Here is a 25,905-nt window from a genome sequence, read left to right as displayed (position 1 = left end):
GCTAGCAGATTCAGGAGTAAGGTGAGTTTCCTGGAGAAGGGCTACGTGCACTCCCATACGGTCCAGACATGCGAACACTGACCTGATCTTTTTTGGTGTGTTAAGGCCCCGAACATTCCAAGTAAGGAACTTGATCACACTAGTTATCTTGTAGGAATTGTCCATACACAACCACCTAGCCTAGCGGCCATCATGAAGAGATAAACAGTCGCAATGTTCGTCCGACAGTGTACATTGTTACATTTCGGCTGTCCCATCGTGACCCTACCCCACCCCCACTCACTTCAGCTACCCCAACATGCCAAAGCCATCCCAGAAAACCAACACAACCCTCCTCCCAAACACCCACAATCGAAAAACAGAAGAGGGAGTACACCCATTTATGGGAAGCGCAGAGGTGCGTGCCTACTACCAGTAGGAGTCAACAGAGCCCAGAAGCAGCATTTTAGAGATACATGCAACCAGCCTGATGCAAATCCCACTGAGAGGTAGCACCCACGAGGACCCAGGCGGCACCTCCCAGGACAGAGGTAACAGCAGATAGGACTCAGAAATGTGCATCGTAACAAAGAGCAACAGCAGTGTACAGAGCTCTCGCTACCAGCTGACATCCACAGAGCAATAAACACTAGATAAGAGCGAATAGACTGTCAAGCCAGGCAAAGGACAGCGAAGACAGCGGGTACGAACTGGCAGGGGACAAGCACCATAGACAGACAGATAAGGAGCTGAGAGCCAGCTGAGCAAGAAAAATATATATATCAGCCCACCCAGGCACTGATCAACCAAATGAGTCAGTAAGCTCCAGCTAGTTGGCATAGTGTCACTGCTCCCCGTCCTCAGGCACAGCTGTAGAATCCCACTTCTGGAGCTTCAGGTGCTTGGCATGCTCCATTGCGGCCTTCGGAGATAAGATATTATTTGCAGCAGTGCCTATACGGAGCCGAGCCGGATACAGCATGGCGTACAGCACCCCCTCATAGCGCAAAAACTGTTTCACATTCCCAAATTCTCGCCTAGCCGCCCGGACGGCCACTGTAATGTCAGGGAAGAAGGCCAATGAGTTGCCCTGATGAAAAATAGTGCCCTTCTCTCGTGCCAGACGCAGTATGGTATCCCGATCCCTGTAGTTCAAGACTCTGGTACTTATAGGGCGAGGGGGGGCCCTAGGGATCGGTCTCGCAGCTAAAGAGCGGTGGGCGCGCTCCACTATGAACATGCTGGATAGATGCGCTGTGCCGAAGATATCCAAGATAAGACGCCCAATATAGGCCTCCATTCTACCCACATTGATCGACTCCGGTAAACCTGTAATACGGAGATTGTTGCGCCAGGAGTGCACCTCCCAAGTCCTCGTTTTTTGCTTGAATAAGGGCCAAGACCATTTCCATATTCAGGGTTTTTTCCGCGACTGAACTCCGCCCACCTTCAGTCGTCGACACTCTTTGTTCCACCTCCCCCATACGCGCATTTTGTTTCTCGAGCTGAGATGACATGTGGTCTAGACGATGGTTTACGGCAGCCATCGTGCCCTCTATAGACTGCAAGGTGCGCTGCATAGCTAGCAACGTGGTTTCTAGGGTGGGGACTCCTTCCGCACGGGCGTCAGCCTCCACGTCAGAGGCAGCTTGTTGCAGAGTCTTTGGAGCCCTACAGGACTCGAAGGTGAGACGCGGCTGAGATTTTTCAGTCCTCCCCATAATGAGTTAAGAACACCACTTAAACAGTAGGCAATGATCACGAAACGTTGAGCCAGTGGCAAGTCTGAGAAAAAAAGTCCGTCCTGACGACTCTTCCCCCCCCCCCTCCCTCCCTCCCAGTGATAATCTGGAAGCAACCAGCAACCAATCAGGCCTCAGGGCGCAGAGACACAGGCTATGAATAGAGAAGTAGAGGGGGTCCCCTATGACAGCACCCGAGGGGACCGTTCCAGTAGATCCATTATCTGGCGTGGCGGGACAGAAGCGTGACAATACGCCGCAGGTTGACGGGGCGCAGCCAGACTCCCACTGCTCAGCGGCCAATTTAACGAATACGCAGCAGACCCCTTCAGTTCGGACCCGAATCCACACTATCCAGGGCAGAGGGTCGCGGCCTACCTCCAGGATGGAACGAAGGACAGTCCTACATGCGTAGCTGGGACACCGCCTCCGCAGTTGAGGAGAGCAATTCAACTAGCAATGTAAATATAAAGCCCCACGGGCTCACAGCTCAATAAGACAGCTGGCGCTGGTCTCCGCAACTAGCCTCCACAATGATGATTCCTAGAGGGCAGTAACTCCCCCGCCTCACCAGCAATAGTCCACCGGGGTTATGGCACCAGAAGAGTCAAGCGCGGAAGGCTGCAAGTAGGAGGGAGGGCAGCGCGCCCCAAACCTCAGAAATGTACCCCTCAATGGGCTCTAACCATCGCAGCAGGCCCTTACTGGAATTCAAGATGGAGACCACCGGAGCCCTCACAGCTCCGGCAGAGGCTCACCGAAGTTGCGGCCAGACAGCCCAGAAACACAGCAGAGTGAGCAGAGGGGAGGCCACGGGCCCCCAGTCAATGTGATAGGAACATGAGGCGCCTTTCAAGTGTCAGGATCTATGGTGCCTCCAGCGTCTGTACATTAAAGTACGAGGCGGGCGGCTCACCGCCACGTTGCAACAATAAAGGGCGGGCAGCCTCACCAGCGGTCCGCGGCGGCACTTCAATGTCCCCAGACGACCGCCTCGCAGCAGGCCCAGCAGCGCCTCACGCCTCAGTCTCCCTCAGGCCCAGCAGGAGTGTTTTGAGCGCCCCGCCCGCACCAGCCGCAGTTCGCAGGCCGCGGTCCGGCTGCAGACCCGATCCCGCCTCCGCAGCACAGACCTCTGCCAGACCCCGAGCCCACTCACCGCAACCGGCGCCGACTGGCGCACGGATATACAGCGACGCTCAGCTGCCTCCGAGTAGGGTCACCGTAATCGCTTCCCAGCCGACGTCGCTCCTCACTCCACATCAGTTGGACTGCGGCCGCATAGGGGAGCATCCAGTCGCACCCCCCTCCGATGCAGCTGCACACCAGCAGGAATCGCCCCAGGCACCAATCCACCGATGAGCAAGGGGGAGACGAGTAGCAGCCGCCGCACACTCACCTCCAGCGGCAGCGTGGCCTACCGCAATCCAGCAGCCGCCATCTTCCTCCAGCACCACAGCCTACCGAGGTCAGTGTATTTCGACCCACTATCAAGAGCTCTCAGGCCCGCAATCACCATGGGCAGATGCGGCAAGTAGGGGGGAAGGCCCCCTCCATCCTCAGGCAGGCATGCAGGCCGATGCATTCTGCAGATATTTGGCGGATGGCAGCTCGGTTTGGCAGAGCCTCACAGAAGTGCGGCCATTTTGCTGTGCGCTCTCTAGCGCCCCCTAAGGAAACACATTTTTATTTGCAGAAAAATCAAGTGTCATGGGATTAAGGAAATTCCCAAAACAGGCTCTCAGACTATTAAAAATTCATTTGAATTGTCAACTTCATTTCTACTGACATCACATTTAATCAATTGGTTCTTCACACACCAGATGCAACACTTCATACAGTATTTGTGGCAAGTTTATATAAGTGTTAAAGGAGTTTGAGAGTCAGGCTGCCATGGTCCATGATTTTGGGACTGTGCAGAATGCATCCTAAAAAATAGGTCTGGTCTGCACAGTAATCAACTGTATGGTTGCAATGACACATGAAGCAGTTTATGTTAACCGTTCATGGTAACACTGTCAAGGCCACATAAAAGCAATCATTCTTAAGCCACGGAAAAGCAATCATTCTGGTCTTAGCCTGTTTCAGGTGGTAACATTTTTGAAATTATTAAGAAGATCCATGAGTGATTTTCCTATGAACCTGCTTAAAGCATCTGCCTGCTTGTTTTACGCTTCAAGAACTAGGGCTGCTGTGATTAAAGGTTTCCAGTAAGAAGACCGTGACACAGGGCCTGAACTTCTAGCAAGTCTTTGGCCTCAACCAATATGTTGAAATCATGCATTGTCGCTGTGCGGCCCCTTTGTTATCAGCAGTGTTGTACTCTAGGGAGGGAAGTTTAGGCTGGGTGGACAGAATAATACAATAATACATATCATTTAAGATGTTCAAATGAGTATTAAAAAATATACTTATTTGAACATCTTTTATGATATGAAGTGGCTTTGTAGGGCCCTTCAGATTATGTATTACATTAAATTATTTTTCCTAAAGTTTGGAGGATTCTTTTTTTCGTTTCCCCAAAAGAGACCCTCACCTGAGCTGCCTTTTCAGACACTGCTGGATCTCTTTGATAACCGGCCCTCCAGCAGTGTCATCTTTGAAGTACCAACTCACAATTTCTATTTATCTTCCGTACTCACGCCATTCAGATGTGTCACATGTCAGAAGACATCACCAAGGCTGTTGAAGTACAAAAGGAGATTTCAGGAATGCTATACTCTGGCTTCTGCAGAAGAAGGGAGGTTTACCTCAGATGTCTACTCCAGCAATGGGGCCAGTGGAGAGTATTGCTTTATCTTGGCATGTGGTGATCCTGTGAGGTCACTGAAAGAAACGCTACCATGGTGGTCATCCCTGTTCAAAGAAACAGAAGAAGCTGAAAGACTCAATGGCAACATTCAACAAAGGTGACTTTTACCATACAGGTCTCTCTCTGAGGGCTTTGCCACTGATGGTTTCAATGCTAAGGAGCTCCTCTCTGCCAAGCAATTGCTAACCCTCAAATACTGCTATGAGACTGAGACCAACCATGTTAAGAGAGGTCCAAAGAAATAGAGAGACCATATCCCACACATAAGAGAACAGGCAACTGTCCACAGAAACCCCAGGATGCTTCCCATTAATTTCCCAAAGACCATATTCTAATAAGTTGACGGTCATTGGTACCAAGACTACTCCTAGTAGTGCCTTCAACACAAAATATCCGGTTAAACAAACCCCAAAGCCTCAGAAGTGGAGAGAAAGGCAGCTCTGATTGTAGAGAAAATCAAATTGATAAAAGTATGGAATCAGGTCCAGATCAAAGAGATCCTCAGAAGGGCCCAAGAACAATGCAACATCTGATTGCAGGAGTGAGGACTTGTCCGCACAATAACAAAGAATCAAAAATAACTGGTCATAAACAGACAGGAGAATGCTAAATATTGACACATTGGTCAAAAAGGTTAAATTGTGCAGCATTTTGAGAAATTATAGCCAAAACACCAAGCAAAACCTCTAGTAACTGACATCCTAAATTGCACAACCCTAGCGATTCCTATGCAAACTACTGAAGAGTGGTATGACAATATCAAAAGCCACAGATTGGGGCCCATTCTCAAGTAAGAACCCTCTTACAAACTCCGATTGTTTCAGATATTCACAGGAGGTCCCACTTACTTCTCTGCATAGTGCTGAATAATGATACTCTAGACATGAATGGTTGCCAAACAGCTGCAACATCTCCCAGGACACACTGACTGTGCACTTCTGAAATAGAAGTATCAGTTTGCAGACCTCCTTTACAGGACTCACAGTAAGGACTGTAATATGTCTTAACTAAGATGACATCCTGGAACCAAAATACCCAGTGAAGCCACTGGCACATTGCCATCATATGGTCTGGAGGTGTTCGCGCCACAGAAAATGTAAGCTCCCTCTCTGGAAACCAGCTTTCCAGGTCTCACACAGAGAAGGGGATTCTAAAGACTGAAGCGGAAGCTCTGAAACTGGCTGGCTTCACAAAGAGACTTTCCTAGAATCGCAAGTCTTATAAGAGAGGCTCCAACCACCAGCTGGTCCAAATAGTATTTGCAGCAACAGTACCAGCATAAACACAATCATGCCTTCTACTAACAAAGGAAGCAATATGCCAGCACCAGAGGACACCAGCATCCTTCAACGGCACTGAGAAGGGCACCAGCAAGGTATCATCACTCAGTGCCCAGTGGACAGCAGCTGGTTGAAGAAAAGAGTCAAATATCTTTAGGCATAGCAGAGAATTATACACACTGATGGTATATATTTTGCTGAGTGACTGCAACCTCATGTCTGTGTTCTACTCAACATTTCGCCCAAGGCATTGAGATCTTATTGTCCTGTACTGGTTGGTGTGGCAGAAGGTTCAACTGTTGATTAAGGAATGTTCAATCTTTTTATTTATTTTTTACATCTTTTTATTAAACAGTTGCACAGCACACCATCACAGGTGGATACATGGAAATCATGATTGATAGCATCAGAACAGAGAAGTACATTACTTGAACAGGGCAAGGAGAGTTGAGCATATTAGCAAAGTATAATCCCATAATATTAGCACTTGACTTCACAGTATCACTTCAAATTTCCACAGTAATTCCTCCCCCTGATCAATCTGCACTGCTCTTCGAACACATCTTTAATGATTTCTGTACTCTCTCCAGGAGCTCCATATATTTCCCCATTAAAGGAATGTTCAATTATAAGAGTTCTAAAACACCAAATGATCTTCGGTCAAGTGAAATTAAATTTCCAATACAATAATTTCAAGCCCTGGTCTATCCAAGAAAAGCAAACGTGGATCAAAAATGAAATTCATGAAGCTGGAACTATGCCAAATTTACTGCCACAGAATACAGAGATGTGCAAGCCGTATACGTCAACAGATCAAATAACAGGCAACACAGATGTGTAAACCCTATTTAATTCCATTAGCAGAGCAGTTGTAGCAGTGTAGCTAAAACTAAGGAAAGCCTAAATCAAAATTATTGGTAAATAAAACAGTACACACTGATTTCACATTCTCAAAACAGAGCACATATAGTATCCTGTATTATTGCCTTTTATCAAAAAGTTAAACAGTTCCCTGCACAGAAAAAAAAAAAGGGAAAGCAACTACTCTAACAGAAGGTCAGGGCACTAAGGACCTGCACCAGTCAGTCTAGTTTGGAATAGTTTTATACAGAAATGTGGTGCAAAGAGCCAGGAATGTGACCTCCTTACATCCCTATTGATTGGAATGACCAAAAATGGCCCAGCACACAACTATTGTTCTCTATAGTGTAAACACAGACCGTAATATTTGACAATAATAAGAGTTAATCAATGTTAATATATACAACCACCACAATGTCTCCCAAATGACTCCAGAAAAGACTGTTTTTTTAATAATAATTCCTTCCTTTATTCCAAATTCTTTTTGTTTAAAAACACATCACAGAGTTCATAGCCGACGCAGCACATTTCATCCCAACGGGACTTCAAGGCTCAATAAAGAAGATGCGTGCAATAATGGAAGTTAATAAGTAGATGAATATTTGATGACTTTAGATCTGCACGTAGAAGAAACAACTACATTGTGTTGTGGTGAATAATATGTAAAAGGGAATTCAGTAACCCAGAGCAAGTACAGAGTCGCGTAACGGCGTGATCCGCAGTCAGACAGTGAAGGAAAATAGTCATCAAATATTCATCTACTAGCATCGGCTATGAACTCTGATGTGTTTTTAAACAAAAATAAAATTTGGAATAAAGGAAGGAATTATTATTAAGAAACCAAAGTCTTTTCTGGAGTCATTTGGGAGACATTGTGTTGTTCTTCGTATATATTAACATTGATTAACTCTTATTATTGTCAAATATTACTATGTTTCCACTATAGAGAATAGTCGTGTGCTGAGCCATTCCTGTTTCCTAAGCAACTACTCATGCCTGAAAAAAAAGAAAAAAAGGCCCACTCTCCAAAATGAGCACAACTGCAAGAGACGAATATCAGCCACACTTCTGAAAAATACGGCTGCACAAAGTTGGACTTAAAAAAATGGCAAACAAATCGATTGGGGCTCTGTGCAACTCAATTGCATTAATATGCCCTATTCTCCTAGTTAACTCTCCTCTGAAGTAGAGAAATCGGACAGCCATTCTTTTGTAATGTATGTGAATAGGGGAAAATATTAAATGGACAAGTTACTTGCTCGCTATTCTATATTGGTTATACTCATTGACTTCATTAGAGTAATCCTACTTCGTTGTAAGAGGTACAACTGGTTTGATTGGATTCTTACATGACCATCACATCCAAAGGAACTTCGTGACAATTCTGATGCATAAGGAGGGCAAAGATACCCTTGGATTCAGTTAAGAAACATGCCAGTATGCTTCTAAGCAATGTCTATATGCACCATTTCCTGTTTTACTTTATTTTTTGGAGACATTGTATATTGGGCTTCTCAGTAAAATGTATTTTTTTATTATTTGTAGGAAAAGACCACTTTGTCTCTTAAAGGTATGTTAAAGAGAAGAGCAGCGGCTGTCCTCCGCTAAGGTGAAGGAGATTCACCCCACTGCTTTTCCAGCAGTGCAAAAAAGGAAACATAAAATGATACCATGGTTATTTTATTTTTCCCTACTGAGGCAGTTTTGTGGGTGGGGTGGGGCTAGGCTACTCAGAGCAGAGGGAGGAGTGGTTGGGTTACTTTCTAAGTGCGCATGACGGTTTTGCAGGCAGTCTTGGCCCGGCCAAACAGTCATGCGCACTTAGCATGTTCTTCAACCAGCTGTATTGCACAGCCTGGGTGAAGAACAGGCTCATAATCCCCGTCCGAGTGCTGAACCACGGCGATCAGACCACTCACTACACTGCTGTCATGGTAACAGTAGCACTGCGATTGGCTTAGGGGAGCCTGTGTGCAGCAGTCCTTGGACTTGTCAGGAAGAGGAGAGACGACAAAGGATAGAGGCGGCCGTGAAGGTGTTTTTTTTTTTCTTCTTCACAACCTCCCCTTATGCTCCCCCGCCCGATCCGTGCTAGCTGCCACTGGTGAAGAGGTACTGTTTAAACACGAAATTGATCGCTGAACTGTGTTTCCATATTTCACATGAAGTCCAAGATGTGACTGAATGCAGACCAAAAGCCACCAGAAAAACAGAAAGCACTGCTCACCCTGTGACAATTTAAGACCAAACCACTGTGTGATGTGGAAAATAAAGAGGAACGTTAAGTGCTGTTTAGAACGTTTAGGGCAGAGTAAACAAAAATATGCAGGATCCTACACGCGCATTTTAATGCTGCAAACATGATTTCAGATTTACCTGCTGCCTGGCTTAAAGCTACTAAGATTTGGCAACATGAAGGAGCCTCTTGAGAGGCTGCTACGGAGGGACTGCTTCTACACAAAATCTTGGCTTTAGTGCCACTGGAAAAGGAAAGGTGTGTAGGTGGGATGTTGGCATGCTACTCACCCCATAGCCTCTAACTACAAGTAAGCAGCAAGTGGATAGAAAAAAGGTGCACAAGAGTTCATAATTAACAAAGAGGTGGGGAAGGGTTTTGGCCCATCCTTTTTGACCAGACATTACTTACGGTCCTGTCCGTTGCCATCTCGGACAAGGTTGTCTTTGCTCTTGTAAAACGGAAATTTTCGAGAGAGGCGGAAACTCTTTTTACGTCTTGACCTGATCGACTGATGACACATGGAGATGGTAGGGAAGGAAATGGAGAAACAAAAAAAACAAGAACAATGGATTTTAAAAGCATGCATGAAAAATTAAAATGAAGATAAGTGATGACAGCCTTATGCAGACTTGTGGAGGCAAAATGAAAACTGGGATGCAAAAGCAGCGCTGGTCTCCGAATGTTTTAGGGTGCTGGATGCATTTTCTAATTGAGAACAGCTATGGGAAAACACAGGTATGTGTCCAAAACACAGCATTCGTGTAACACTTTCAACGACTGAGATCACAATTAGCAGCAGCCAGACTTCAGAGCAGCTTAAAATGCATAAACGGACAGCATCTGTTTCCATAAACAAAGCTCACAATAAAATGACTATCCTATGTTTTACTCAGTACAGCCCTGTCATTGATGAGGAAGCATAGGGATCCTGAGAAGAGAAACATTCAACCTAGGATAAACGTTTCTCATAAATTAACACTTTTTGAACCCAAAATCCTTAGGTATCTGCTATTCGATCACATTACCAACAAGTTAAATGCGGTTATGTTTTAAAAGCATCTAACGAGTCCCAAGTATAACCCTCTGAGGCAGTTGTGCAGGAGTCACCAAGTGGCTGCCTTTTGCTTCAGCTAGAGAAACAATCTGCTGCGAAAAAGGGAGTTTCTGGAGCTCATAACCAAAAAGGTATACAAGGGCAACCAAGCTGGCTGGAAACACTTCCCTCTATGAAAACAATATATGACGTTGTAGATAGTGCAAGTCTGTCCAGCATTTGGGAGAGAACAAACGAATTACTGGCTACCAACCAAGCGGCAACGAACTAAAAAACATATTTACAAAAACAATTACAATAGGAATATCATACTTACTGTGAGAAACTGAACAGACAAATCTCCAAAGAACACTGCCTCAAAGAAGCAAACATTACTTACCTGTGTGCAGTTTAACATAATCCCCCACAGATGAGAATGGAAAGCAGGACCATCACACAAAAAAAGAAGAATTCTTTAAAAATCGGCATAGCATTGCCTTTATTCACTAAAGCGCTCATCTTTATGAAAATCTGTTCCCCAAAAAAATAAATTATACTTTAAACTTGAGTAAATAAGGTCTGTAAGCTGTGTATTCAGACAGGAGCAAAGTGCAAATTACATTTTCTTACTGAAAAATAAGAAGAGTAGAAAGCAGTTTCCAAGAAACCATTATCCTTATTGGGGTCTACTGGAATATTCTGAAAACGTTAAAAATCTATTTAATAACGGATCACGGCGAACTAAGGTAAGTCCTAAGAAGCATTACTGGTGGTCCTTGACCAGTCTCTCGAGTATGGAAGAACATTTACTTTGATCCTAAATAGTGTTTGCCCAAGAAGAGGACAAGAAAACACCTACAAAGATTTCAGAAAGAGGAGTTTCTAATAATCGTAGCAAAGTTTTCGCTCTTAAATCAGTGGTTCTTAACCTGTAGTCCGAGGACACCTGGGGATCCACAAGGCCTGTGACTTTTACAAAATTAAATATTAAAATTAGCATTAATAAAGTAAAATTAAGTATATACAACAAAGAAGCAAATATGAACATTTGAAAACCATCTATTTGATTGTGAATGATTTTGTTTTCCAATATTTGAGCATTTTTTTGGGGTGTATACTTTTTGGGTTTCTTTTTGAGGTTCAAATCACGGAAATTACTTAGGCTGGCGGTCCTCAGCTTCAAGTAATGACTCAGTGGGAGTCCACACGAGTCACAGCGTTGTCTTAAATGCTTCAGAATAAATGAGAGTCTGCATTGTGTACTTTTAAGCAAACGTGGCCAAGGGGGAGAAGCCCAGTAAATATCCGACAAGCAATGGAATCGATAAACATTTTTAAGGGTCAGACCTTAGAATGACTGTTAAATTGAAGATTTTCCCTGGGAAAACTTTGCAGATAATAGCATTTGTTTACTAAAATCGTCAACACAAGCAAACGAAAGAAAAGAAAGCTGAAACATCCTCCGTGTTATGGTTTATATTCGTCAAACGGTTATATAGTTCCAAAAACGTGAGGGGTCCCATTGAATTCTTATTCTGCGTCATGGGCATGTTCTCTGAATTCATAAACAGTAGAATATCTCCACCCAGGTACAGGATTCCAAAACCTATACATTTGGAGAGTTAGCTTTAAATCATTTTTGCACAGAAAGCAGGACTAGGATATCCAACATCTTCCGAGTTTGTCAGTTTGTCAAGGAACACTATCAACCCATTACATATGTAGATTTGGCTGAGAAAATGAATACATTTTCAAGCATAATGTACCACGAGTAACAAAGCAACATTTTGCTAACATGAGCGATTTTAATGTGAAAAGGAAATGTACCCTGCTCGTGCAAGGAATTCTGGAAGCTGGACTATCACAACATGCTCTGTTCAGGTGGCAGTTCATTTTTAAATGACGAATAAACAATCCTAAAAGAAATTTGGTGAACCTATTTACTCTGGAATTGGAATGATAAATAACGTTTCCTTTGCTATCACTGGATATTCTTTATATTCTTAAACAGAACTTTGGAGTAACAAAGGAGAAGGGAAGGATCTGCCAACATTAAAACTGCAAACGGGTTGAGTCGTGGTACACCACTGTATTCACCCTAGAGGTAGATTCTGACAGACACCTCCTCACGTTTTAAACACTGTTGTACCCAAAATGGATATGGAAAACTGTTTACACAGCAATGCCTCCGTAGTGTGGCTGGGTGGCACCATGCTGTTCCACCCACAGCTCCACGTTGCCTCTTGATGTGAAGACATAGGGCCTGCACTGCGCATTTGAATCAACTCCTACTTCACACATCCTTTTAAAAAAGCATCTGTAGCTCTACTCCATTTTATTAGGTGTTTACCCCACAACATTTTCAAAGAATGTACTTGTCTTTCTTGGTATGAAAGGCTCTAAGCTACATGACATGCATCAAGTAGATGTCCATCTGCAACCCTAATGGCAAATGGATGTGGTGATGAGGTCTTAAACAACCCACCTCCTTTTGGAAATGTTCCTCAGATGTATCCCAAGGCGATTAGGGAGATGGAAGGTAAACTTGTTATATCTGAGGGGCACAACGCCAAACCTGTCCTCTTTCTTTGGCCTCAACAGGTAAAACACTAATACAGAAGAATTCTCCTGATGTTCACCCGAGAAAAAAAAACACAAGCAAAGCTCTTAATCCTCGGAGGGGAAGAGTACCTGTTCTGGGGATAGATCCAGGACTAAGCAGTGCATTTCCCCATCTCCCAAGGAAATGTTGTCCTTTCAGCCATAGCATGCTATGTTAAAGCTCTGACTGGGGTTCCGGCTTCTTTTACCTCACAGATCGCAGCCTATATCCAATACCTTCAGGGTTGTTACTCCTTCTCCTGGTCCCACCTCCACTCACTAGGAGCTACGGATGCCCCTGCACACAGCTCAACGCTGCAGTGGCAGCACGCTGTGAGCCCTTGCATAGACCTGGACCAGTACCTGGGGCATCATCTGCAGACCTTGCAATGACACAGTGATCCACAGCCTGGAAGTCTTTTGGTTGCGCCTAGCGTCCTTCTCTGGCAGAGATGATTATCTTGTTTAACCCCTTGAGTGCCCCGCCCTTTCCACGCCCTGTGCCGGGCGTTTCATTAGCGGGCGGGGCTCATGACGAGATAGTCTCGTCATGGGCACAGCGCAACCGCGGCCCATGACGAGACCATCTCGTCATGGGCACTCAAGGGATTAACAAACCTAGAGTGTAGGCTTCCCCCGAGACAGAGTTTTGGCGAAACACCAAATGGAGGGTGCAGATATTTGACTGCAAGGAGAAACAATTCACCTTGGAATCCAATGCCTTGGAGATGCATTGGGTGCATCTCTGCGGCACTGAACACGATAATTCTGAAGCTGATATTTTGTTATCCCTTATTATTCTGATTTTGACATCTCTAGAACTCAAGAGGGCTTGACACTTGTCCTGAAATTAACTTTCCTTACCCACTTAACCCTTTCCTCAGAAAATGGCAATTATTTTGCTGCAATCTTCATAAACGTTAAAGAGCATCCTTTGGTGTCTTTATACGCTAAGTCTAAGTTTACTCAAGTTCTCCAGCCTATGGTCGCCATATCAGAATCACTCTTGCCATTTAAGAAGGCCCTATAAAGCGGTCTGAAAAAGCACTTGTTGATTCCTTCAGTCAATAGGTAGGTAGCTAAATATCAGAGGTCCACTTAATCAGCCAAAAATTTCTAAGCACACCTTTCTCTAGTCAGCCTGGTGGTACATACGTCATCATCCAAGCTTAATCCAAACACTTTTCCAACCACTCCCCCAGATCATAAGATTTTGAATGCCACGGGCCACAAGGTCTTTGCCTTTGGCATTGTATCTCTCGGTACCACAAATGACACCAGCACTGACACATGCTATTTGAACGTGTTGTGGGAAATCGAGAACGCAGCCTCCGTCCGCCTTCCACGCCTTATAGAAATTGGTAAAGGACAGTTAGGGTGCTGCAAAACAGATCCTTACAGTGCGGCTTGAATATCAGGGACACAGTCTCCTCCATGTGAGAGATGGACAACAGACAAGCCTGAATGCACTCCACATGGTAATGTCCAAACAAGCCTGATGGACATGCTTTTCAATGGGAAATGACTGTTGAAGGAAAAGACAGATTCCACATAAGGTCCTTTAAGCAGAGCTTGGCCACTGGGCCTAAACTCATCTGGTGGACACTTTCACCAACACAAGTTTTGCAACTATTCAAGAGCTCAGCGTCTACAGCCAGTGTAGTGTGGTTTTTGTTTTGAGCATTATAGGGACAGCACGGTGATAAACTGAGTAGCAGCAGTTTCCCCAGTCCTCTTCAACAGTCAGTTCTGCAAAACACACTTTAATGCAGCCTTCTTGGAGCACCATCATCTGCCTGGCAAAAAAGTGTACGCTTCCGAACCGTTGTGAGGGTGGCCTTCACCAGTGAGTCCATCAGACCATAACATGGGGCTTCGATCCACGTAGTTTTATTGCGCACTCCCATCTTGGTGACAGAAGTTCTTTTCCTCCTTTGTCAAAGAGTGACATAATTAGATCAATTTAGTCAGAGGGCTGGGGTGTGCTATTCTTATTTTTAGTTCAAGAAAAATGGTTCATTTGGTTCTGATGGCGCTGATTTTTTGCCCATGAAGCCTTTTAGCAAACTACACTTTTAGGGCAGTTGAAGATGTTCTCCTATAGCAGGTGCTGCCAGCTCTGGACCAGCAGGATACAACAGTATCCCAAGACCTGAAGGACCCTATTTTCACATTCTTATCATGCACTCACAAATGTGACTAAAGGTTTCTGGTGAGGTCAAATTTCCTAATGTGCCCTTCGTATTGACATCAGCAATTATGAGGTTTCCCAAGGTCCGGGCAGAGGCTGTCATGCATCTCTAGAGACAAGAGTGCATATCTTCCTGTACCTGAACTACTGCATGACAAAGGTCAGCTTACCACAGTTGGTGTCTGCTCACCTTGTTCAGACATCCAACTCTTATTCCATTTGGGATGGTCAATTAACAATGTTAAATCATGCTTGCAGGTCTCCAAGTATCTCCTGCAGTAGTTTTGAATATGGACTTCAGAGATTTCTTCCCAGTCCAGAATACTAGACATTCAGGCTATGATCATTATGTCTTGTCTGACTCTTTCCAGGTCAGATGGTTCTCTGAATAGTGGGTTTGCTTGCTACCTAACTCCTCATGGGTGGGCGAGGATGAGTGCTCTCAAGTGGTGTCTGAGGCAGCAGTGGAACAACGCCTATGTGATTATTTTTTGATGAGGTGACTATCCACGCAGCTATATCAAACAATCTTTAGTGGTGGTTGCTTACACCCATTCTAATAGGCAATCGGTCATTTAGTTTGCCATCCACTCAATGGCCTGTGGTGACTAGTGGGTTTTCCCCTCAATCAGGGAGTCCACTTGGACAATAAGTGTGTCAAAACCTGGGCACAGAGCAAAAGCTGCACATTAGCTTGCTCACACTGCAGTTGGTATGCCTGGTGCTGAAGGCCTTCCTACTTTCAATGGGTGGAATAACATTTCAAGTCACTATCTCTGTATACCTCAACTGTGATGCACTATGCAAAAAAGATTTGGAAAAGTACCAGATCAAACACGGTATTTCAGGTTGTAATATGTAAATTGATGTAACAGAGCTTCTCTTTTCTTACCCAACTAATTCAATCAAAATTACCAATGATCTTGGTATGTAACTAATCCCTTTTGCAAATATTCAGACTCAATACATTCACTCTACCTGCTTTACATGGAGCCTCTTGGGACACTGCTCACCAATAACATCACAATTCAGCTATAAGACTATGACAAAACGTCTCTTGGAAGCCTCCTCTGCTACAAATATCCCAATGCCTCAGACACTTCCAGTTTATGATCCAGACCGGATTACCCAGCACTCATCTGAATCTCAACCGGACGAAAACGGATATCCTGCTATTAGCCATGAACAGCATGCAACAAACTTGTCCAAACATAGCTTAACAGGGACCTAAACAGATTCAAACCTCAGCTTTCTTCCAACAGCAAGTACAGAGGATTCAACCTGGACATCAACCACACACATCGCCAAGAAAAATCAAGACAAACTGGTACCAGTTCTCTCAAACTGTTGACTCGGAAACACTTCTCAAATACTGCTAAAGACTGTACTCTCACACCTGGATGGTGGTGCCTCCATATTCTGATATCCTATGGGCTGGCAGGCTTGCAGAATGTGAAAGGAGATACCCATAAAAGGACCTGCATGGGGAATCATGACCAGGAACTTCACTCTGTGGAAGTTCAGATGATCCTTGCTCTCTGAGGGTCACCTCTGGAGGATGTATTTGCTTTTTCAGGCAATGCAAAATGCCTACCATTTGGGATGTGCTGGGCAACATGTTTTGCCTGAAGTGGAACTTCTGAATGCATTACGCGTTCCCTTCGATTCCAGTGATTTTCTAAAATTCAAGTGATTCTCATTGCAACAGATTGGTCAGAAAAAACCTGGAATTCAGATCTTACCCTCCGACTCAGTTGGTGTGCAGTTAGAGACTGCATTTGACAGATGAGTGCAGTATTGCTCCCCTCTCCAGTTTGTTACATTCTTATATAATGAAAGGGAATCAGACCTGAAGCCACTGATGTTTTCCTAGATTAACACTACGCATGTGTGACACTGGCCACGCTTTTGTGGCAGAATGCTCACGAGTGGCTAGGTGTTAACTATGGGCCACATATTTTCCAGTATCTGCCACTCTGTTTTGCTGTGGGACAATTAAAGGCCATTTGGAAGCTTTGTCAGTGAATTTGTGTTTGCTCGACCAGGTTATTCTGCTCTAGCCACTTTTAATGATTGTTTTTTTAAATGTTTTTTCACATTCTTCCGCTTGAGGCTCCCCGGTAGTGTATATATTTGGGTTTTGCAGGTTTTTTTTTATAGCAGGACCATTTGAGCTGATGCATAGCTGTTATCTGAGATTGTTAACTTTGGAGAGTGGGTTTTTGTCATTGCCATCACTTCAGTGTGGAGGATCAGCTAATTGCACGCTTTTTCAGTTAGCCCTCTGTAAGTGATATTTTTCTGGACAAACTGATTCGGTGCACTTTTATTCCTTTAGGTTCAAGTTAGTCTCTCCTTTGCACTTGTCTCAGTCCATCACTTGTCCAACTTCTCCTCCTTCTTCTCTCACCCTTCTCAGGATGAGATGTTGCATTGTGAATACTCTACGAGGGGTATTAGCTTTAATGCTAATAGGACCAATGAGAGCCAACAGTCATTTACCAACATTGCAGGACAAGGGAAAGGCAAGAGCACACTTTCAAGCAGAACTGGGAGAGCCCCTGCTCATTGTGTAGGTTAGGAAATATGCTCTAGCACTGGCCTGTCATGGGCTTAAAAGATACCTGAAAGATGGCTGTTAACACATAGTGGAAAGCAGACGGAAAAAGAGCTACTCTCAACATCATCCTCATGATTTGCATATGTTGTCAACGTACTCAGAAAGGGTGAAGGGGGTCCAACCCCTTCCTCCACAATATGGTGGGGAAATTCTTAAACTAGCTTAATCCGAAACAGAGGCATGTGGATTGCTTGGTCATTCAGCACACAGTCATAGCTGCCCAAAGTCATTAACACAGCAGTCATCAACAATGGTCTTTTTTGATGTGAAGTTAACAGACAAAGGGTTTGTTTATGTAGGAGTCGTCAATGGGTGCAGCTACCCCACTGATAATGAGGTCGATGGGGTGGAAGAAGGTTGTCAAGTCGAAAAGGAAGTCCTTAGCGAGGAATAAGTGATTGTAAAACTCCAGGAGGTTATGATGTCCTATTTAAAAATTGATCGGGCGGAGTCAAGATGGTGGCGGAGTAGGACGTTCACCTCGGTCCCTCCGGCGCCTGATCTGCAAAGCATTGATTTAGCGGCCTCCCGAGGACTCCTAGGACCTGCCTGGTGTAGCGCTCGGTGCCCTGCAGCAGCGGAGGAGCTGTGGGATAGCCGGCGGGCCCTCCCGAGGTGCTGGCTGTCCCGTCCTGATTGCGGCCTGTGGCGCGGCTGGCGGAGGAGCCGGGACCTCGCCTGCGAATCGGGGCTGACGCTGTGGAGCCCGGCTTCCCATCGGGTGCGGAGCTACATGCCGGAGGTGGCGACGTGGTGCTGTCGTCCGGCGTGCGGAGATGCGCGGCCTGTCCAGCGGGTGAACTCAGCAGTGGGGGCACGGATTCCCGCCCCGGCACTGGGGGCGAAGCCTGCGGGGGTCCCCAGAAGGAAGCGCTGCAGCGCCGGAGCTTGAGCGGACCGGGCTGCCCCGGTGACGCGGTGTGTGGGATGGCGCCCGGACCCCTCCGGGTTCCCGTGAGGCAGTGAGCAGTGGAGATAGTGACGGTGCTGCGGCCATTGGAGGGCACGATTTGACGGCGTCTGTGGGGACCTGGGGCGTGGGAGCCTGGAATGTGCTCCGCCCATAGTGGCGCTGGAGGGCCTGTGACCTAGCCGAGCATGTGGGGTCTGCTTCGGCCGCTAAGACTGTTGGGGGCGACAAGGATTGGAAGCCCCCCCCCCCCTGGACGTAGGCAAATCCCGTGTGGGCCCGGTAAGCTCAGTTGGGGGCCCGAGGTGGGGGTGATCCCCCTGGGGGACTCTCGCTGGCGAGCGTTTGGAGAAACATAGCCCCACTACTCTCCCTGTCAGCTGTGTGTCCCTTGAGGTGGAGAGTGGACGGGGGTCTGAGGAAGCGGGGGCGTTCGTGGAGGCGCCCGGTGGCCGGGTGCGCGGCCCCATAGCTGGACTATCCGAACTGCTAAAAGCCGGCCTGTGTCTGCCTATCCCCCACGCTTGGCACGAACTGAGTGGCTCTACCCAGAGACTGGCTACTCCCATTTGCAGGGTCACGTAGTGGTGCAGCGCCAGGAGTGGTGACATGCAGCCTGGCAGTGGGTGGCAGCGAGTTGCCCCTAAATAGGGCACGATGTCTGGCAAGGCCCGGGGAGGCAAATCCGGGCAGGACGGTCCGCAGCGGGGTGCCACCCCTTCGTCGCCGTCCGGCGCTGGTGCCTCTTCTAAGCCGCCTGATGATGATACGCCTGTCACCAAGGCATTTATGCTGGAATTGTTCAACGCCATCAAGGAGGACATCACCAGCCTCCGCTCCCAGTTGGCTTCTGACCTCCGGGAGGTGCGTCGGGATGTGGATGGTATTGGGGAGAGGGTGGCGACCCTGGAAGAGCACGACTTGGGGCTCGCCGGCGACGTCCATCAGCTCCAGCAAGATGTTCTTCGGCTCACAGAACAGAATTTGGATCTCCAGGCCCATGCGGAGGACTTAGAAAATCGGTCCCGACGGAACAATATCCGCATTCGTGCGGTGCCGTGGGATGGAGAGGCTGGGGACCTGCGGGGCTACGTGGAGGGCCTGTTTCTGCAGATTTTGGGAGAGGACGACGTCCGCGAAGTCCGGATGGACAGGGTGCATTGCGTGGGATTGCCGAGAGGGACGGGGGCTCATCCCCCCCGACATCCTGGTTTGCGTCCACGATTACCAACTTAAAGAGCGTATACTTCGGAAGGCGAGAGGGACTCCGTCGCTGCTGTACCGGGACCACCGTCCCCAGTTGTTTCAAGATCTGGCGGCGTCGACGCTGCAGAAGCGTCGTGACTTTCGCCCCGTGACGTCCTTCTTGCGGGACCAGAACATCTCCTACTCATGGGGCCACCCGTTCCGGCTGATCTTCTGGTGGCGGAACAGGCTAGTTCAGGTCCGCTCTCTGCAGGTTGCCAAGGACATCCTTGGTTTGGACGACGGGTCCCCCCCCGCTGGGGACTCGCCGGTGAGGAAACGTCGACGCTCCTTCCCTTGGCAGCGAGTGGGGTGCCCTGCCGCTCCTGTTCGGCCAGGCCCTGAGACCAGCGTACAGGAGCGAGATGCCGCGGTTGCCTCGGTGGTGACTGACGGAGGCAGCCTTGCAGGACTCTTCTTCGGCTGCCTAACTACTCGGGAGGCCTCTGCTTGCTCGACACCGGAGGGCCACCCTCCTTTCAGGTACCACTGGGTATTGATGTACTTTGCGAGGAGACACCCTGGGCCTGTTCATTGGAGGGGTGGGGGCGGAGACCCCGCCTCACAGACTTGGGGGATAACTACAGTGGTCCCGGCTTTGGGGTTGTTGGGTTTTCTTTTGTTTCAATTTATTTTTTGGTGGGATCCTGGTTGGGGGGGTTGGTTGGGATTGGGGACGGGAGGGTCCGGTGGTGGCGGCCGGGGGAGGCGTGTGCGGGATATGTTGGTTGTGTGGGGGATGGAGGGAGGTCCTGGAGTGAGTGGTGGTACGCGACTTGGCTACGGGCAGGGGAGTGGGGGGCGGCATTGGCTAGGGTCCTTGGTCTACTTGCCATGGCAGGGCATGAGGTGACAACGGGCTGCTGGGTCCGATGACACGCATGACAACTTAGGATGTGACCTGGAGTCTCCCTGGGCTGAGATCCGAGAGCGAGGGATCTGGGGGACGCTGCCGGTCCTAGTTTGGAGAGGGTGTCTTGATCACGCTGGCAGATGGGTGACGGTGCTGTGGTGTGAGGGGGGAGATCTGGTGGAGCAGAGAGAGGGGTGTAATGTAGGACGCCTGTTACATTAGGTACTTGGAATGTGAAGGGGCTGAACTCTCCCCAGAAACGCCAGAAGGTCTGGAAATACATTCTGGATCATCACCTGGATGTGGTGGGACTCCAGGAGATGCACCTGGCCCGGAGAGACGAGTCCCGTCTCAAGCATAGGCAATTCCCTCTTATCTACAGGTCTTCAGCGGCGTCGAAGCACAGGGGAGTGGCCCTGCTGTTTCGTTCGACCCTTCAGTTTCAACCTCTGGGGGTGCGTGGCGATAAGGAGGGCAGATGGCTCATTGTTAAGGGAGTGCTCCTCGGCAGGACTTGCACGTTCCTAGTGGTATATGCTCCCAATGCCGGGCAAAACCGGTTCCTCCTGGAGCTGTTGCGCTCGGTGGAAGACTTTGTGGAGGGCGGCCTCTTTTTAATGGGCGACTTCAATTTGGTCTGGGACAGGGACTTGGACTGTTCTCACAAGCGGAGAGCCAAGGCCGGCCTCTTTTCTGAGGAGACGTCAGCGGTTTGAGGAGTTTGGTCTGCTGGACGGGTGGCGCTCTCTGCACCCCCTCTCTCGTGATTACACCTTTTCCCACGTGCACAACTCTTACTTCCGCCTTGACCATGTTTTCTATAGCCAGTCCCTCCAGGGGTCTCTGAGGGAAGCGAAGATTTTTCCCCTCTCCGTCTCTGATCATAGCCTCCTGGCGCTGGGCCTTCAGTGGGAGCCGGAGGGGACTGCGCCGCAAAGGTGGTTTTACCCGGCGTCACTGGTGCGGGACGAGTCTTCTTGCAACGACCTCCGCAAGGCGATTAGGGAATTCTTTCAGCTCAACCCGGTACGGGACACCTCGATCTTCACTACCTGGGACGCCTTCAAGGCGTCAATCCGGGGTAGCTGCTTGGCCCTCAATGCGGCGCTCAATCGGCTGCGGAGGGTGGAGCGGGAGGCGCTGGAGAGGGAGCTCTCCACACTGGAGCAGGCGCACAAAGCCAACCCGACCAGGCAGACGTTGCGCTCCCTTACGGCTATCAGGGGCAAACTTCGAGCCCACTATAATAGGGCTGAGTTCACTCTTCTGAAGCTCCGTCATCTCTCTTACTCCCAGGGGAATAAGGTGGGGAGGCACTTGGCCCGTCAGCTTCGCCACCAGCGGGAGAGGGAGTACATAGGGGGCATAAGGGATGCCGCCGGCTCGCTACAGCACAACGACGCGACCAAGGCGGAACTTTTCAGGGACTTTTATGCGGCATTGTACTCAGGGGACGCCCTGGACCCCACTGCTCAGGAGAACTATTTGCGCACTCTTCCGCTCCCTCGCGTATCTCCCGAATGGAATGACCTGCTCTCTGCCCCTACCACTAGGGAGGAAGTGTTGGGCGCCATTAAATCTCTGAAGCCCCGCAAGGCGCCTGGCGCGGACGGGTTCACGGCCCTTTTCTACCAGACATTTGCGGTGGAGGTCTGTGTATTTCTGGTTTGCCTGTTTAATGAAATGGCTCACTCGGGGGTGTCCTCCGTCTCCATGGCGGAGGCGGTCATCTCAGTGATCCCCAAACCTGGCAAGGACCCCTCTGTTTGTTAATCATTCCGGCTGATAGCGCTTCTCAACCTAGATGCTAAACTCTACTCTTCTATTCTGGCGTCGCGCTTACAGGATTTGATGCCGGTATTGATTCACCCTGACCAATCGGGTTTCATTAAGGGGCGGCAGACCCATGATAACACCAGACGGATGGTCCACCTTATTGAGAAGGCCAACCGGTTTCATATTCCGGCGGTGTTGATCGGATTGGATGCCGAGAAGGCGTTTGATCGGGTGGACTGGCAGTTCCTGTTCCGCACTCTTCAGGCCTTTGGTTTCTCGGACGGGTTTGTGACCATGCTTAAAGCCAACTATAGCGGCCCCCGATCTAGAGTCGCGGTGAACGGGTACCTGTCCCCCTTCTCGCATTCGCGGGGTACGCGACAGGGTTGCCCTCTCTCCCCTCTGCTGTTTGCCCTGAGCATCGAGCCTCTCGCAATGGCAATCCGGGAACACCCGGACATTCGGGGACTGCCCTTCACGGGGGAGCAACATAAGATTTCTCTGTTCGCGGACGATGTCCTTCTTTCCCTTGCGGATCCGGCGCACTCCCTCCCCCATGTGCAGAAGGCCCTGGCGCACTTTGAGGAGGTTGCGGGGTTTCGGGTCAATTATAGCAAATCTTACATCCTCAATCTCACGCTCTCATCGGCGGAGGTGGACCGGCTTCACCCGCTCTCGCCCCTACCGTGGTCTCACTCCTCCCTCTTGTATCTGGGGGTCCGCTTGACCCCCACGGTGGGCAAGCTGTACTCGGCCAATTTGCCTCCGCTCTTGGCGTCTATCCAGACTGAGTTGCAGCATTGGAAGCCGCTGTTTATCTCCTGGCTAGGCAGGATCCATGCGATCAAGATGATGCTCCTTCCGAAGCTTTTATATCTATCCAGGCCCTTCCTATTGCTCTGGACGGGGACTTTTTTCGCCGCATAAAGACTCTCATGCTCCGATTCGTCTGGCAGGGGGGCAGGGCTCGCTTTTCTTTTACCACTCTTCGGCGGTCGCGGGCGGAGGGAGGGGTGGGCCTCTCGGATATGCATCTCTATGCATCTCTATGCATCTCTACTATAAGGCAGCGCAATTGAGGGTCTTGGTGGAGTGGACCCAGCCCCTTTTGGAGAAGCACTGGCTCCACATGGATAGGGGTGTGGCGGGTCGCACGATCTGGGACCTGGTGTGGAAGCCTAAGGGGGATAGGCCCAAGAATGCTCATCTTAGCACCCGTACTTGCACCACCCTTAAGGTTTGGGATTCAGTCTCCGGAGACGAGCGATGGACTACTTTTCCGTCGCCCTTCACCCCCATACATTTCAATCCGGCCTTCCCGCCTGCGCTCCGGGAGGGCCCCTTTGACGCCTGGAGAGAGGGAGGCTGCCTAGCCCTCACGCATTTGTTGCACGGCTCTGCCCCGCTGACTTTCCCCGAACTGTGGGCGGAACTATGGGATTGCTGAGAAGGAACGGTTTTGTCACGGCCAGTTGCTACACTGGGCTCTATCTCCGTCGGTTCGGGAGGTGGCGACTAGGCCGCCTACCCCCTTTGAAGCCTTTCTTTCCCGCACCTCGACCATGCATGGGGCTATCTCTTTCATCTATAGCCACCTCCTTACCACAGCTGTCATGGGTCAATGGGAGGACCTTGTTGGGCGAGACATCACGGATGAGGAGTGGTCCCAATTATGGCGGGACATGGCCAGACCTAATCATTCGATGGAACTTCGGGAGGCGCATACTAAAACTATGATGGATTGGTATCTCCCCCCTGCCAAACTTCATCGCATTTTTCCTAACTCCTCCGACAGATGTTGGAGGGGCTGTGGTTTGTTGGGGGACTTCCGCCATATCTGGTGGGACTGCCCGGTTGTCCGCCCCTATTGGGAAGAGATTTTGTCACATATCAAAGACATCCTGGGGTATCCTATCAAGGATTCACTGGAGCATGTATTGTTGGGTCTTAGGGACCCACTTTTAGAACATCAGACACGTGCGGATAAAAAAATCCTTTGGCTTTGCATCGGAGCGGCTAAAATCACTTTGGCGGCGGCCTGGAAAAAGAGGGAGGCCCCAGCGATTTCTCTATGGCATGCACGGATGTGGAAGTTGTTGAGCATGGAGCGAATGGCGGACATCTTTCTGGGGGACTTAAAAAATGTTGCTTTCCGCTGTGGCCCTTTGGTGCGCTTCCTTTCTCGGGGGCTACCAGCCGCGGTGCGCCCTCCGTCGATTCGAGCCCTCCATTTGTTTCAAGTGTGAATAGCGTTGGAAGCTTGCTGTAGTGTGACTGCGTGCTGCCACCACTGGAGGGTTGGGGGGAGGGGGAGTTTTCCCGGTTTCATTTTTTTTTCGTTATGGAAGATTATCGTGTCAGTCCTAAACGGTGAGAGGGGAGGGCCTGCGGCCATGGGTTTGGCTGGTCCAGCCCTGGTGGCTTGCCTGTTGGTGTTCATTCTAGAAGGGCGGACTTTGAACGCTTGTATGGCGTCCGTACTGGCGGCCTGGACTTGGTCCCCTTTCATCTCCTTTAGAATTGATGCCCTTCTGGGCTGGACAACAGGACTTCTGCTAGTCATAGTGGCCCCCCCTTCACCTTGTGCATCTCCCCTGCGTGGGAATTGTGGCGGGATTGCCGCGTTTTCCTTTTTCTCCTTGGTTTTTACCTTCCTAAAATAAAAAACAACTTTGAAAGAAAAAAAAAAATTGATCATCCCTCAACTAGACCGAATATGAGGGAAGGGCATGTATTTCAGAGAGGAGACCTAGGCCAGGTTAGTAGGCCTTTGCCCGTTAATAACTATATGCAAGAACTTCCAAGGCTTTACTTTATTCCAACTCTTACTCCATCATTTTAAGTGAAAACTCCGGTCTCCAATCTCTATACCCCCAGTGTCTTACATCAAAAAGACTGGCAAACATCTCACATGATTAATAGGTTTATGATGCAAACAAATGCATTCCTCAATTTAAAATCCATTTTAGATCAAATGATTTACATGGTCTATAAAGGGTTGTTTTTAGCCATGCAATCACAGAAAAGGTACATTAGGCTATTAAATCACTAGCCTAAGAGACTGAGAAAAAATGGAAGGGAAATGTAGTGATGTGAGAGGGGGGGAATAAAGCATCACCCTTGGCAAAATCCCCAATGCAACCCAAAAGAGGGTTGGGTGGAATGGTTAAGGGAAAAGGAGTAGTTTCTTGCCTGTAACTCCAGTTCTGTAGTAGGGGTATCTCTGTTATAGTCATAATCTATGAATAATCCCCGCCCATGTGCGGGGACCCCGGAGCAATCAAAAATATCTCTTAAGCTGTCCCGCATTTGCAAACCTGCAAAGACACTTAAGAGACAGACAAAATAATACAGCCTAATCACAACAAGGCTGCACTGGCCAGCACTTCCTCTGAAGTGAACACAAAAGCCAAAATAAAGTTTAAATGTCATTTTTATTCACATTTGACATGTTCCTTTATTATCTCACACTCCCTTCACCAAAATCCCTTTAAACAATAGAGAGGAAGGGGTGGACAGACAAGCCCTATAGGCTGTCATTATGTGTCTGCTAAAGGGATACCGTGCCTTTAAGAAACTCTCCAGAGACCCCCGGTATCCCAGGATGCACAGCCAACCCAAGTTACTTTCAGTTCTTTTTGAAGGTGTATAACAACAGGCCTGATACCGTCAGGTTACTCCACCGGGGAGGAGGGAGGGTCGCTTATGACTATAACAGAGATACCCCTACTACAGAACTGGAGTTACAGGCAAGAAACTACTC

General features: G+C 48.3%; 1 protein-coding gene across 7 annotated transcripts in view; it reads right to left on the bottom strand.

The window, feature by feature from the left end:
* Positions 1-25,905, bottom strand: part of DLG3 (discs large MAGUK scaffold protein 3) — a 1,834,707-nt gene that overhangs the window by 176,910 nt on the left and 1,631,892 nt on the right. For 4 of the 7 annotated variants that reach the window (XM_085608387.1, XM_085608389.1, XM_085608390.1 and 1 more), the window contains one exon: positions 9,322-9,421. The exons of the other annotated variants lie outside the window; for them this stretch is intronic. In XM_085608387.1, coding sequence (XP_085464513.1) covers positions 9,322-9,421 — 100 coding nt within the window. The remainder of the gene's footprint in view (positions 1-9,321; positions 9,422-25,905) is intronic. 7 annotated transcript variants of the gene reach the window in all.

This window comes from Triturus cristatus, chromosome 5_2 (genome assembly GCF_964204655.1).
Source record: "Triturus cristatus chromosome 5_2, aTriCri1.1, whole genome shotgun sequence".
NCBI classification, from domain to species: domain Eukaryota; kingdom Metazoa; phylum Chordata; class Amphibia; order Caudata; family Salamandridae; genus Triturus; species Triturus cristatus.
This window is presented reverse-complemented; position numbering and strand designations above follow the sequence as displayed.